This window comes from Cajanus cajan, chromosome 10, assembly GCF_000230855.2.
Source record: "Cajanus cajan strain Asha chromosome 10, NIPB_CcT2T_4, whole genome shotgun sequence".
Taxonomy (NCBI): Eukaryota; Viridiplantae; Streptophyta; class Magnoliopsida; order Fabales; family Fabaceae; genus Cajanus; species Cajanus cajan.
The window spans coordinates 18,843,571-18,856,225 of NC_138526.1; the positions used below are offsets into that span (position 1 = coordinate 18,843,571).

Genomic DNA, 12,655 nt, shown 5'->3' on the forward strand with positions numbered 1-12,655 from the left:
TTCCTCAAGCAGACAATAAATCATCAGACTGAAAAGTTTTTTTTTGTCAACCGTGCACATTGTCAAGTGTTCAAAGTAATATTCCCATTAGACGAAAACCAGTCTCTTTGTGAAACATTTTTAAAACTCCTTCGTTCACACACATTCAACCCCCTTTCTGTGTGTTTTCCGCTAACTTCACCAAGGATAGAGAGGCCTTTTGGGTGATGGCCAAAAGCAAAACCGTGAGGGCTTAGGCCCAAAGCGGACAATATCTCATCATTATAGAGTTACGTGTAAAATAATCTTTTAAAAATAACCTTCATAAAATATCTTCTCAAAAAAATATCATAAAATAACACCTTCAATGGTATCAGAGTCACAATGACCCCTCATAAGTCATAACTGATAATAAAAATAACTCTTATAAAATATCCCTTTAGAAAAATATAAAAAAAAATAACCCTTTCATTTATACGCATACATTGCTTCCAAAACTGCATAATATCCCAAGAAACAATAATGAAATTCACCATTGCAATCAACACAAGTTGCAAATCATACATTCCAACCAAAGAGTGATATAGAAAGTTTTTATAATTATAACTGGACCATTTATTCTATAACATTTATTTGCACAAATATTAATAAGTGCATAGTGACTACATCATTAGTAGTACAGTCAATCAAGTTTATGATCCTAAACTTCCTATTATTCACTTACGAAATTCAATCACTGACAGAGTAGATAAGACACGAGCAGCTACATGAAAATGAGAAAATCCTGAGTGTTTGCATAAATTCTCAAATTGTTTCTCCGTTCTTTCGCTTCCATCATTCAGAAACATCGCGTTGTCTAAGCCAGTTACCATTTTATCTACATCGGTGGAGTGAATTTCTTCAGGAACTACATACTCCACGACGATTACCTTCCCATTTTGTGGCAAAGCTTCGTAGCAATTACTTAAAATTTTTATACATTCTTCATCCGACCAATTGTGCAATACGCTCTGCAATGATTAAGCAACCAGGTGTTAATAACTTATGTAACACAACTTTATAATACTAGATAAATTTTATTATTACTAATATTACACATGACCTTATACATAAGTGGGTAAAGATAGAGTTTAGATCACTAACCTTCAATATTATAGCATCACCTTTAGGAACACTTTTAAACATATCTCCTTCAACATGCTTTATCCCTTCACAGAATTTGATATATTTCACTCATTAGCAAAATAAATAAATAAAAATAATATGTGCATCAAGCTTACTTAAAACATAGCCAACTAGCCAGACAAATTTCTTACACAATAAATATACCTGGACAAATTGGAGCATTGCGTATCGCATGGGGTAGATCAAAGTTAATACCATTTATAGAAGGATACTTGGAGATTATCGTATTCAAATTTTGGCCAATGCCACCGCCCACATCAACTAGCAACGATATTTCTTCAAATCCTTCATATGTTTCAAGTATCTTGTTCGTCATGATTATACTTATATTAGACATTGCCTTATTAAAAACATTACTCAAAGTCGGATCTGACTGGATGTGTTCATAAATAGGCACTCCGTGAACTTTCTCAAATAATCCCTTGTCAAAGTCTAGAAGTACCTCCTTAAAATTATTACTAACATAAAACACAACAACGTCATAAAAATCAAGTAAAACCCTATTATCATAGAAGATATATCCATCCCTTAAAGGAGTTTATAGGTGTACCTTTATTAATAAATATTGATGGAAGGGTGATCATGAGAACTTAAAAAGCTCTATTTTGAGAAAATAATTCTTTGAGAAAATTTAGTTTTTTAATTAAAAGAGAGAGAAAATATTATGCTACTGTGTTACTTACAAGGCCTCGACGATTACTCGGTGGTTGCGAAAAATTGGTTGGAAAACCAAAGAACCGTTAATTTCATCTTTGACGAAGTATTTACCAGCAGGGGATAGCTGGTAAAACCTTTCAGTGTGACCATGTTGATTTGTGCGGGTGGAACAAATAAGAAGAGAGTTACTCGCTAATAAACATAACATGCGGTCAAGCCTGCGAGCCAATTCTGGGTGTTGTGTTGGAAACTGTGTAGCAATATCAGATGCTGAGACACCAACTACTGATGCCTTTGCTATTATATCAAACAAGTTGAGTTCAACGGCAGCTTTCAATACCCCAGTATAGACTGATCCAAGCAAATTATTCATTGCACAGATCCATGCATTGTCTTTCTCTCCATAATTAGAACCCATTTGTTTCTTTTTATTTTTGATTGCTACCATGTGTTTCACTAGTCTTATTTATAGATAAAATTCTACAATAATAAGCTTAATTGTTGGTGGTTACTTGTCACTGTCAATGAGTTGTGCGAGACATCTAATATTAAGTTCCTTGCAAATTTATTAATATTTAATAAATTTAAAGATGTAATTAATGACATCAACTTCATATCTACTTTATATAAATTGTGTTATTAATAAGGATAAATTTTTTTACCCTTTATTATCTAATTCTCATCCTACACAACATTCATATTCAAAAAGATAGAGACACATTTTCTCTTTTCTTCTCATTATCTTATTTATATATGTATCTATATTATAATAAAAGGTATAATAGTTTGCGAAAAAAAAATCTGCTCAAAACTACATAGTCGAAACCCATTTTTTTCTACAACTTTTTGACCTTTTAAAATTCAAAATGTTTTCTAAGAATTGTAAAACAAATTTGTGATCATTTAATAAACTTAACAACTATAATGCCAATTAAAATCTCGTGTGGTTCAAATACATTATCTAGAGTTATATTTATGTTATCAAGTTGATCTTAATTTTATTAGAAAGATAAGGAAATTATCTACAATTTCTATGATGTCCTCAAAAGTTAATTCTGTCATTACTATTTAAAAAAAAAACAATGTTGATGAGTTGTGTGGGATATCTAATACTAAGTTCCTTGCATACTTATTAACAAATTTAATAACATTTATTAAATTTAGAGATGTAATTAATGACATCAACTTTATATTCACTTTAAGCGAATTGCACTATTAATAGGCATAATTTAATTTCCTCCCTTTTTATTCAATTCTTATCATTAAATCATCACAAATCATAATTGAGATTTCCCTCTTTCACACGCATATAATAGAGACAAGATTGGTCGTCAATCTCATTGCCTAACAACTATCTCATGTCTGGAGTGAGACTACTGTCTCCCTCTTACCTTGATGAACAGATCGTAAATATCCAAGTGAATTTCAATGGTCTCTAGTTCTCCCAATTCTTCAAAACATGAAGCATAAAAGAAAGTAATGAGAAGCATTACCATAAACTAACTCCACCCTCTTAAAACCTTTATTTTAAAAACATAACTCCCTTCTCTTTTTAATGAAAATAAATATAAAATAAAATAATACATAATACATAAAACCTTGTAACTTAACTCATACTTCTCCAAATATATATATATATATATATATATATATATATATTTCTTGAAAATATCATAAAAATACATGTTTTTTCAATAAAATATTATGCAAAATTATTTTGTAAATATTTATTATTTAAATAAAACACTCATAATCATTAAAGGCCTTTAAAATATTTTATAAAAAATTTAATTAATTAAAACACCCTTTAATAATTTTAGAAAACTTGGAGTATTACACACTGCATTCTTCGTGAAGATTTCTGATTCAATGTGATAGAAGCTTTGAAATTGTATGCAAAAAGATACATAGGTTAATATTATTTTTATTATTTGTGATTCTGTGTGTTTAGCAATTGTAATCTATATCTATATCTATATTCTATATATTACTAAAGGTAGAATATTTTGCTAAAAGTTTTTCCAGCTCAAAACTACGTAGTTTGAGACCAATTTTTTTTTTCTAGAACTTCTCAGCCTTTAAAAATTAATATATTTCTACAAAAAAATATAAGCATTTTGTTAAGTCAAAAGACAATCTTAAATCGCTCAAGTTTTCAAAATTTTAATGATAACGAATAGAAAATTTTTCTAAGAGAAAATATTTTTGATAAATACAAATCAGACGAAACATCACAAACAAAATCTTTAGAAAAATGATGTGTCATCAGACGAAACACACAATATTTCATTATATAATCTTAAATTCCTATCATTTATAAGACTAACGGATACTTATTGTTGCATGTTTGAGTGATTCTTTAACATATCACGCTACAAAAGCTCATTGAAACTCACAAATTTTTTAAAGAAAAAAAGCCATGCTTTACACCAAAACGAAGGATAAACGGGTCATGGAAATCATGAAGAAAGTCAACAAAAGTTGATGTAGAATCCGTTCCTCACTAACAGATGCTATAGATAGTTTGTTTGGTATCTTAATGAGTATAAGTAGCCTCCTTGCTCAGATAAAAAGTTACAATTTGGTGAAATGAATTTAATCATCAACGAACACTTCTCACCTCAAGGAACATGTAAGAAGATAAACGAAGCAAGACTGTGAGGAGTGTTAGAAAAGAATGGCTTGATTCAAGAGGAGGATGAATTGGATCAATCAACACCTTTAAAAATTATTAGAGTTACGGATCTTTTTTAAAAAAAGTTTTCTAAAAATAATTTCCAAAAAAGTTTATTGAATAGAGCGAACTGAATAGAGCTTTCTTGAGGGGGAGAACGAATCTCTCAAACGTGTAGGGCAAAGTGAGTAGAGCTTCCTTACCAAGATAATTCCAAAATGGAGAAGAAGCATCATACTTAAAAGCATTGCCTGTTAAGAGCCCGCTAGAATGAAAAACTGCAAAGGGAATTTGAGGAAAAATTTAGGGTAAGAAAAAAAGCTCACCAAGATAAGGGTCTTAGGCAAGAAAAAAGAGGTTGAAGATTCCGATAGGATACATCCTATGAAAAAGTTAAGGATAAAAAAATAATAAAAGAAAAAGCAATGTCTAGTCGAGTTTTAAATTGAAAGGCAACTCGGGTATCCCCTTTAAGAAGCAAGACTCCATGATAGTTCTACTCCAAGTTCCACTATCATTATATAGTCACCTCCTAGGAAAAAGATGTGAAGGCATCAAGTGCAAACTGTACTCTCCTCTTCAAGCTTGTGGCGGATGGAAAAATAACAGTTGTATCAAGTTGAGGAAGAACTACTTATCAACAAGTCACTTGCAATCTTTTACATGGATACCTTAGACACTACTACAAGATACATATTTTACATCGGTTCTCTAAAGGCATTTACATCGGTTCTAAAACCGATGTAGAATAGAGCGATGTAGAAAATGTATACATTTTTACATCGGTTCTGAAAAACCGATGTAGATTTAAGCATAAATCTACATCGGTTCTCCAGAGAACCGATGTAGATTTATGCTTAAATCTACATCGGTTCTCTTGAGAACCGATGTAGATTGCATTTTAAAAAAAAAAATAAAAAATATGACCCAGCAACAAGGTGCCAGCACAAACCAGCAAGGTGCCAGAAATAACTAAGAAAAATAAGAATGCTAAAATAATTCATTTTACCAAATAGAAGTAGCAAGTAGAAATAACTGCAAATTCAAGAAATGGGAAAAATAATTCATCTTCTGCTCGGGCAACAATGTCCCTCCATTCACACAGCCCTTGCAAACCAGGAAAACAGGGTGTATAAATTACAATAGAAGTTAAGAATAACAAGCAATGAAATCCAAAATGAATGCAATATATATTATATAGTTAATAAAAAATTTTCCCAGATTACCCCTAAATTAAAGAGACACTTAATATAAGTTTTCAAAGTTTTTACTTTCCAAGAAAAAAAACAGGAAACTATTTATATTTTAAAAGACGTATACATTAAATAAATTTTTTACTCATTTATTGAACTCATAAATACATAAATTTGAAATTAATGCTAAAAACATAATAAATTGAGTCTTATCATAATAAAGATCAAACTAATTTGAAAACTTGGATCCTATAATTAAAACTGAAGGGAGTATAAAAAAAACTTTTATAATAATTATCTTTTAAGTTAGATCATAATGGTTATACAATAAAGTTTTATTGTCCATTCAGAAAATTAAATTATAAATAGGAAGAGGAAAGGAGGAAAAGACAACTAGAACTTCAGCAAGTGATCACTTACTTATCAATATACCGGTCGAGTCAGCTTTTAAAGAATGTAAGAGTGCTTTGAGAAGGCAATATGCTGGCAAACCAATTCTAATGATTCTTGCCCCTTTGCTAGACTTGGCTTCTTGTATATCTTCATATTTTATTAGCCCTTCAGTTATCAGTGATTCTCCAAGTTGATGACATTCCTTGAACAAGCCATTCAACAGCTACACAAGTCATAAAATACATATTTATTTAGTCCTAAAGCCTGATGCAAAACATGAACACAAAAAAAGTGATATTTGAGTCCATGACATGCCTCGGTGATCATAAAATATTGAAGAGAATACCTCAACTGCTTTGAACTCGGCCATATTATTTTAACGAGAATGATACAATAAATTCTGAAAGAATAATATCATATAGCCAGATCGGAAAGCCGATATTTTTCTCCATCCACCGCTGACAGAGAATAAAGGGGCCAAAAGAGACTCAAACTTAAAATAAACGATACACTACCCAGAAAATAGACAACAATCGAGGACAGCAGATGACTACCTGACAAGTTAAGTAATGAAATACAAGTATTATGCATTTATGCAACAGTAAATTTGGTGGAGTGGTTGTTAGAGAGAAATCTCATAAATAATCAACATATGAATATAACATAAACAAATATGATCATCTAGTATTTTGAAGTATTATCCCGTCTCAATCAATATTTAAGTGATAGAAAAGACATATCTTTGTTGGTCAAAAACAGCAAGTAAAGAATTTCCACGCTTGTCAATACCTTAAGAGAATTTGAAACTGGTGTGGTAGCTGAGATATTCACCTTCCGTCCTCTGAATACACCCCACAAGAAGAATATTCGATTCCAACCTGTAAGCATAACAAGTAACACGGAAAAAAATTAGAAAAATGAATGCTAAAAGCATGCTAATGTAGTTAGAATGTAAGAAGTACCACTGAAGAGTGATAGTAATAGAGAGACAAAAATAAACATAAAATGTTAATGTAGTTAAAACTAATTATATATACAACTAAAATAGTTTCTTACGCTGGGATCTCTCGGGAAGAACGTTAGATGGAAAAATTAAAAGCTCAATCCCATTCACATTTCCTTTAAGTGCCAAATCATTCTCGATCATCTGATCCACTAATTGTTTATAACATACATAGCTGGAAAAAGACATACATATGAGTAGACGGTATAAAACCAAGCTTGTTAGTACAAAAGAAATGCCCAACAAACCTATCATCATCACGTGTGTAAAAGAAGAGACCAATATTATCTTCAGTGACTCGACTTGCCATAAATTGGGATGGCCAAAGCCTCAAGCGAGGTAGTTCCTCCAGTATAATTATTTTAGGAAGCCTAGACGCCATTTTGACAACTATAGATGATGAACAATTTGATAAGTGAGCTTGAATCCCATCCCATGTCCCTACAATCCCCTCACTAAAGTGTATCTGAAACTTGCCCCTGCATGAATACAAATACACAAAAAATTCAAATTTGTACACCCTTAAAGAAAAACTAAATAGTTAAACTGAAGAGAAATAAAATGGGTCATACAGCCACGAAGAATTGGCCTCTGGAACGAAAAAATCCTGTGAAAGAAATGTTGTCTCAACCTGCACCGAGTCTCTCGAGCATGTCCCTTCATCAGAAGCAGGGTGGATGCGTAATTTATATATGCTCATGGCTGTAGCAGCTTTTGTGGTCTGTTCACCTTGCTGGTTCACACTTTTCTTCTTTTCATTTGGACAGTTGGGGTCTTTATGAGTGTTGTGATTGCTTTCCCGTAATCTATGATCCGATTGTCCAGATTTTTTAATAGCATCAATATTGCAAAAAATGGGTCCAGAAAATGAAGTTTCACCATTAGATATTTCTGGAATGAAAGAAGTAATAGAAGAAAAAAAAACCCAATTTAGATCGAAACCTTGGCAACGTCGAGACTTTGGCAATCCATAGCAGCAACTGCAACCTACTCATACAAGGCCCATTCTGCACAAAAATTAGTCAAAAGGAAAATTCAATAAATGTAGACCTACAACTAAAGCATAGTAGTAAAAAAGAAGTGAGGTACAGAACAAAACAGCGCAATTAGAAGCTCCAAACATCACCGCGTAAAATTAAAAACAAGAGAATCACACAATTGAAGAGTAATAAGAAAAATTAGGTCAGTGGCGTGAGGGAAGTAACCTTCGTTGCCGAGATTGGATCGTTGTTTGGGGTCGTTCAAGATGGAGAGGTCGTGCTTGAGAACTTTCTCAAAATGGTGAACCTTGAGCTTCCTGACAAGGCAGAGGTCGAGAATGGCGGAGACGGCGAGCAGCGTGGAACGCATGGCAGCGTGGAGCGTGGGGAGTTCGTGCTCGGTGACGTCTACATCGTCGAATTAGAATGCGTGAGAGTTTGAATTTAGGGTTTAGGAAATGAGGAGGGGAATGCGGGAGGGGGCATTGGAGAGGAGGAGGTTGTTGAGGAGGACGAGGAGGAAGGTGCGGGATTCGTGTAGGGTTAGGAAATCGCGGACGGTGATGCGGTGGTTCAAGGAAGTGGATGGAGTGGTGTTGGACGAGGAGAGTCTATCGAGAGCACGGTGGAGTCGATACGCACTTGAGCGCGAGACGTGGCGACGGTGAAGACGGAGGAGGAAGCACTTGAGCTCTTCGTCGTTGCTCGCGGCGGCTGGGACGTTGCTGAGTGAAAGGGTATGCTTTAACCTAGCGTGTTCGCGGATGAGGGGCTCACTTCTACATTGGTCATAAGAAAAACCGATGTAGAATAACTTCCTGATTCCATTTTTACATCGGTCAATCTTAAAACCGATGTAGATATGCTCATATTTACATCGTTTCTCCTCTCAACCGATGTAAATATGTTTGTATTTTCTATTTATTTACAAGTTTGCCACCGCATTTATTATTTACATCGGTTCTACTAAAATCGATGTAAATATAGCAATGTAAAACAGTATTTTTCTAGTAGTGAGAAGAAACCATAAGGATCACTCACAAGGACAAGGTCTTTGATAGAAAAGAATGGCCCAATCCAAGAGGGGGGGTGAATTGGATTCTATGACACTTTAAAAATTTTCAGAGTTTTTAGGATCTTTATTTCAATTTAAAACTTTTCTAAAAATGAATTTTCAATGAAGTTTCTTGAAGACTTGTTATTGAAGAATGAATCCTATATGCTTTCTTGATTAACCAATAGAACAATATGTAATACTCAGTTCAAACCAATGTTACTCATGCAAACATGTTAATCAAGAACAATCTTTTGAATATACAATCCAGATATTACACAAAGTAAAAGATAAGGGTAAGAGAAGATTGCACAAGTCTTTTATCCTGGTTCAGCCACTCCACATGTGACCTACATCCAGTCCTCAATCATAACCTGATCAAGATTTGTTCCACTATCTTAATGAAGAAGGTTTACAAGCATACCACACATGCATACACTCCTACATTCAAGATAACCACTTTCTTGACCTCAAGAAAACATCCCTTGTAGAAACCCACTACAAGAATTCCTTACCACTTGAGAAACCTACTCAAGATTTACAAGTATTCACAAAGAATTAAGGAAGGAATTCACCTGCAATTCAGAAGCAAATCTTAATCTCTTCCCTTTCAAGAATGTGATGATGATGATCTTTTCTCAAAGCTTTTCAAAAACATTTTTCCTTCTTGGTTTCACGATGAAAACTCCCAAGAATGTCACAAAGACTTCACAAACACGTTTTTCTAGCTTTGATTCTCAGTTCTAACTCTGTTCTGAAGTTTCAAAATGGTCAAACTATTTATAAGTTTTTCAGAACCAGATAATCGATTATTTTAAAGAATAATCGATTATTTTGTTCTTCAGGTTTTCTGGAAATCAACCAAGAACAATTTAATCAATTATTTTGCTGGATAATCGATTATTTCACAAATAATCGATTATTGCAGCAAGGAATCCTTTTTGCCTGTTGCTGGAATAATCGATTATATTTAATGATAATCGATTATTTTGAGTTAGTTTTCAAAACTTTATTTTAAGTCTCAAAATAACTTCTTAACCTTTTAAACTCATCATCATACACTCCCTAATCAAATTAGATAAAGATTAGCCAAAGCACAAAGCATACACACTGTAGACCCCTAAAATTGTCCGGGTCGGAAATAAAGCTTGAAGACTCTCGAAGACTGAAGGAAGATCAGCCAGAAGGACTCCTGGAAGGCCCTAGGAGGGTTCTCTGTAGGTCTAGAGGTCTTAGAATAGCTTAAAATAAGGAAGTGGAGGGAATGAAGCCCAATACGGCCGTACTAAACTTAATACGGCCGTATTGAAGCTTCAATATGGCCGCAGTGAACTCAATACGGCGTATTGAAGTTTCTGAACTTCAATACGGCCGTACTGAAATCAATACGGCCGTATTGAAGCTTCAATACAGCCGCAGTGAACTCAATACGGCCGTATTGAAATTTCTGAGCTTCAATACGGCCGTATTGAACTCAATACGGCCGTATTGAAGTTCAAAAATTTCAATACGGCCGTATTGAATCTGTAGCCCGTATTGCGCCTATTCCCTATAAATATGACGTCAATTGGACGTCATTCGACACTTTTCAACATAGTTTCAACCCTCTCCTTGAGTATTCTGGGGTTTTTGAGCAGTGTTCTGCCCTAGAAATCACTCGGAGAGTTGATCCGACAAAGTTCTTGAGCCCCGAGCCATTTTGCTTGAGGATCGAACCTAGTCGAAGGGAAATCCTCCGGATTTCCATAGTCAAAATTTTATAGGAGGGAGCGAGCGGGCTTGTAGAGCGAGGGAACGCCAAAAAGCTTCCCAGTTTTACTTGAAATATATAAAAGCACGCTTCAAAGGTTTCTTCTTCAAAATCCTTCCTTTTACTGCTTTCTGATTGTTGCATCGCATATCTAATTTATTCGCCATGTAGATATCTTGTTCATAATCGTTTATAATAAATAGGGGTAATTTAGTAATTTTACACTGTTATTTATAAAGTAATCTGTCATAGGGAACCCGAAAGGGGCGCTGTGGGGTGCTAACACCTTCCCCACGCGTAACCGATTCCCTTACCCAACTCTGGTTGTAATGGCCGAAGTTGATTTATAAAATCAATTGCCTTATCCCTTTTTCCAATGTTTTGAGTAAAACATTGGTGGCGACTCCAAAGAACCCTCCTTTTGCGAAAACCACTAATCCATGGAGGGTCCCGCTTGGGATTAATATGGATTGGTGAGACATTTAATAAATAAATTGGATAAGATCGACAAGGTCTCAGTTTGAGAACAAGTCGTTCTAATAATCCAATACATTTTCAAAACTAAAATAAAAGCGAGCTCGACCGTCTTCGCGACCGCCGAGGCCCGTTTGGGCCGGTGGCGACAGATGGCGACTCCACTGGGGAAGCTTCGAGAATCAGTCCCATTTAGTGACAGATTATTTTTAACAAATAATAGTTAAAAATTACTTTATTACCCCTCACTTGTATGATAACATGTTTATCTATTTGGCTTTAATAACTGTTGTATTTTTAAATTTACGCAATTGTTTGAAATAAAAACTGCACACAAACCTTTGAACACAACAGTTCCCTCTATACCCGGGGGCATGAGTGATTAACCATAGGGAGTGGATGTTAGTACGGCCGGTTGTCGAATGGGTCTATAGGTGCCCGTAGACCGTTGTCGGAAAACATCACTCAAGGTGATAACCATGAACTTGAGTCGGACGGTGCGTTGGAGCTTTCCATCGACCTACGACGAGAGGAATTGGGTCCCTATAATGGGGGCACCTTGGGGGCCTTTGACCAACTGAGAACAGTTAGATCCTCCTTGAATATGCACTTTTCTGCAGGAGACCCCTACCTCGTGATTCGCTCGTGACTGTTCATGGATGAGTGAATTGTTTGTGCATTGTTTATGTGAAATTGTTTGAGCATACATTGCATTTCTTTAAACATACAACATTCCTATTCTTTTAAAATAAAAATAAATAAGAATAAGAATCTTCCATTGCATGGTGTTAACATCTACCTTCATCACATTCATGTAGGTAGTTTCCCTTTTCACCCAAAAAATACAAAAAATATATAAAATAAAAAATACCCAAAAAAAGAAAAAAGGGTTATTTATCCAAACCAAGCAATATCATGCATCATCTTAGGGACATCCTAAAAACATGATAATGCTTAGTTGAATAAACACAATGCATGCATATTCAACGTCATCATCTCATATCATGCATTCTTATCAAAGATCATGGAGGGATCTAGGTTTACATTTCATACATCCCTCCTAGTAAATCATTAATAAACATTAATAAAAAGAAAGAATTAATTGATGCGTATGTTTAAAGAATGGATCGCACGCCATTTGTTATTAAGTGTAAGCCAACAACCGCGCCAAGCGAGCGCACATCAACTCCGTTGTTGGTAATCAAGACGAATAAAGGGGAAGGTCCAACACCATTAAGGATCACTGCTCCAAGACCTTTCCCCTACGAATCAAATAAGGCTGTGCCGTGGATATACGACATCCATTCTTCTGC

The 12,655-nt window shown here is 34.5% G+C and overlaps 2 protein-coding genes across 6 annotated transcripts; both read right to left on the reverse strand.

Moving 5' to 3' along the window:
- Positions 1-486: 486 nt before the first annotated feature.
- LOC109793604 (isoliquiritigenin 2'-O-methyltransferase) lies at positions 487-2,273 on the reverse strand. The gene is made up of 4 exons (XM_020353076.3): positions 1,848-2,273; positions 1,309-1,622; positions 1,123-1,187; positions 487-989 (listed from the first exon to the last, which is right to left on the reverse strand). The coding sequence occupies exons 1-4, from the start codon at positions 2,267-2,269 to the stop codon at positions 696-698; spliced, it is 1,095 nt and encodes a 364-aa protein (XP_020208665.2). The 5' UTR covers positions 2,270-2,273; the 3' UTR covers positions 487-695.
- Positions 2,274-5,464: 3,191 nt separating this feature from the next.
- Positions 5,465-8,865, reverse strand: LOC145949288 (ASI1-immunoprecipitated protein 2). Of its 5 annotated transcripts, none has more exons than XM_083065799.1 (8): positions 8,290-8,862; positions 8,027-8,071; positions 7,657-7,924; positions 7,333-7,563; positions 7,138-7,259; positions 6,871-6,959; positions 6,109-6,304; positions 5,465-5,602 (listed from the first exon to the last, which is right to left on the reverse strand). In XM_083065799.1, exons 1-8 carry the CDS (start codon positions 8,432-8,434, stop codon positions 5,496-5,498), a joined length of 1,203 nt encoding a protein of 400 aa, XP_082921925.1. In that variant the 5' UTR covers positions 8,435-8,862; the 3' UTR covers positions 5,465-5,495. The 5 variants fall into 5 exon arrangements, 4 of the variants coding, with proteins under 4 accessions (XP_082921925.1, XP_082921926.1, XP_082921927.1 ...); XM_083065800.1 differs by having other exon boundaries at positions 7,657-7,890; positions 8,027-8,091; positions 8,290-8,430; XR_014430294.1 differs by lacking the exon at positions 5,465-5,602 and adding an exon at positions 6,397-6,539 and having other exon boundaries at positions 6,165-6,304; positions 8,290-8,865.
- Between the last annotated feature and the right edge of the window lie 3,790 nt (positions 8,866-12,655).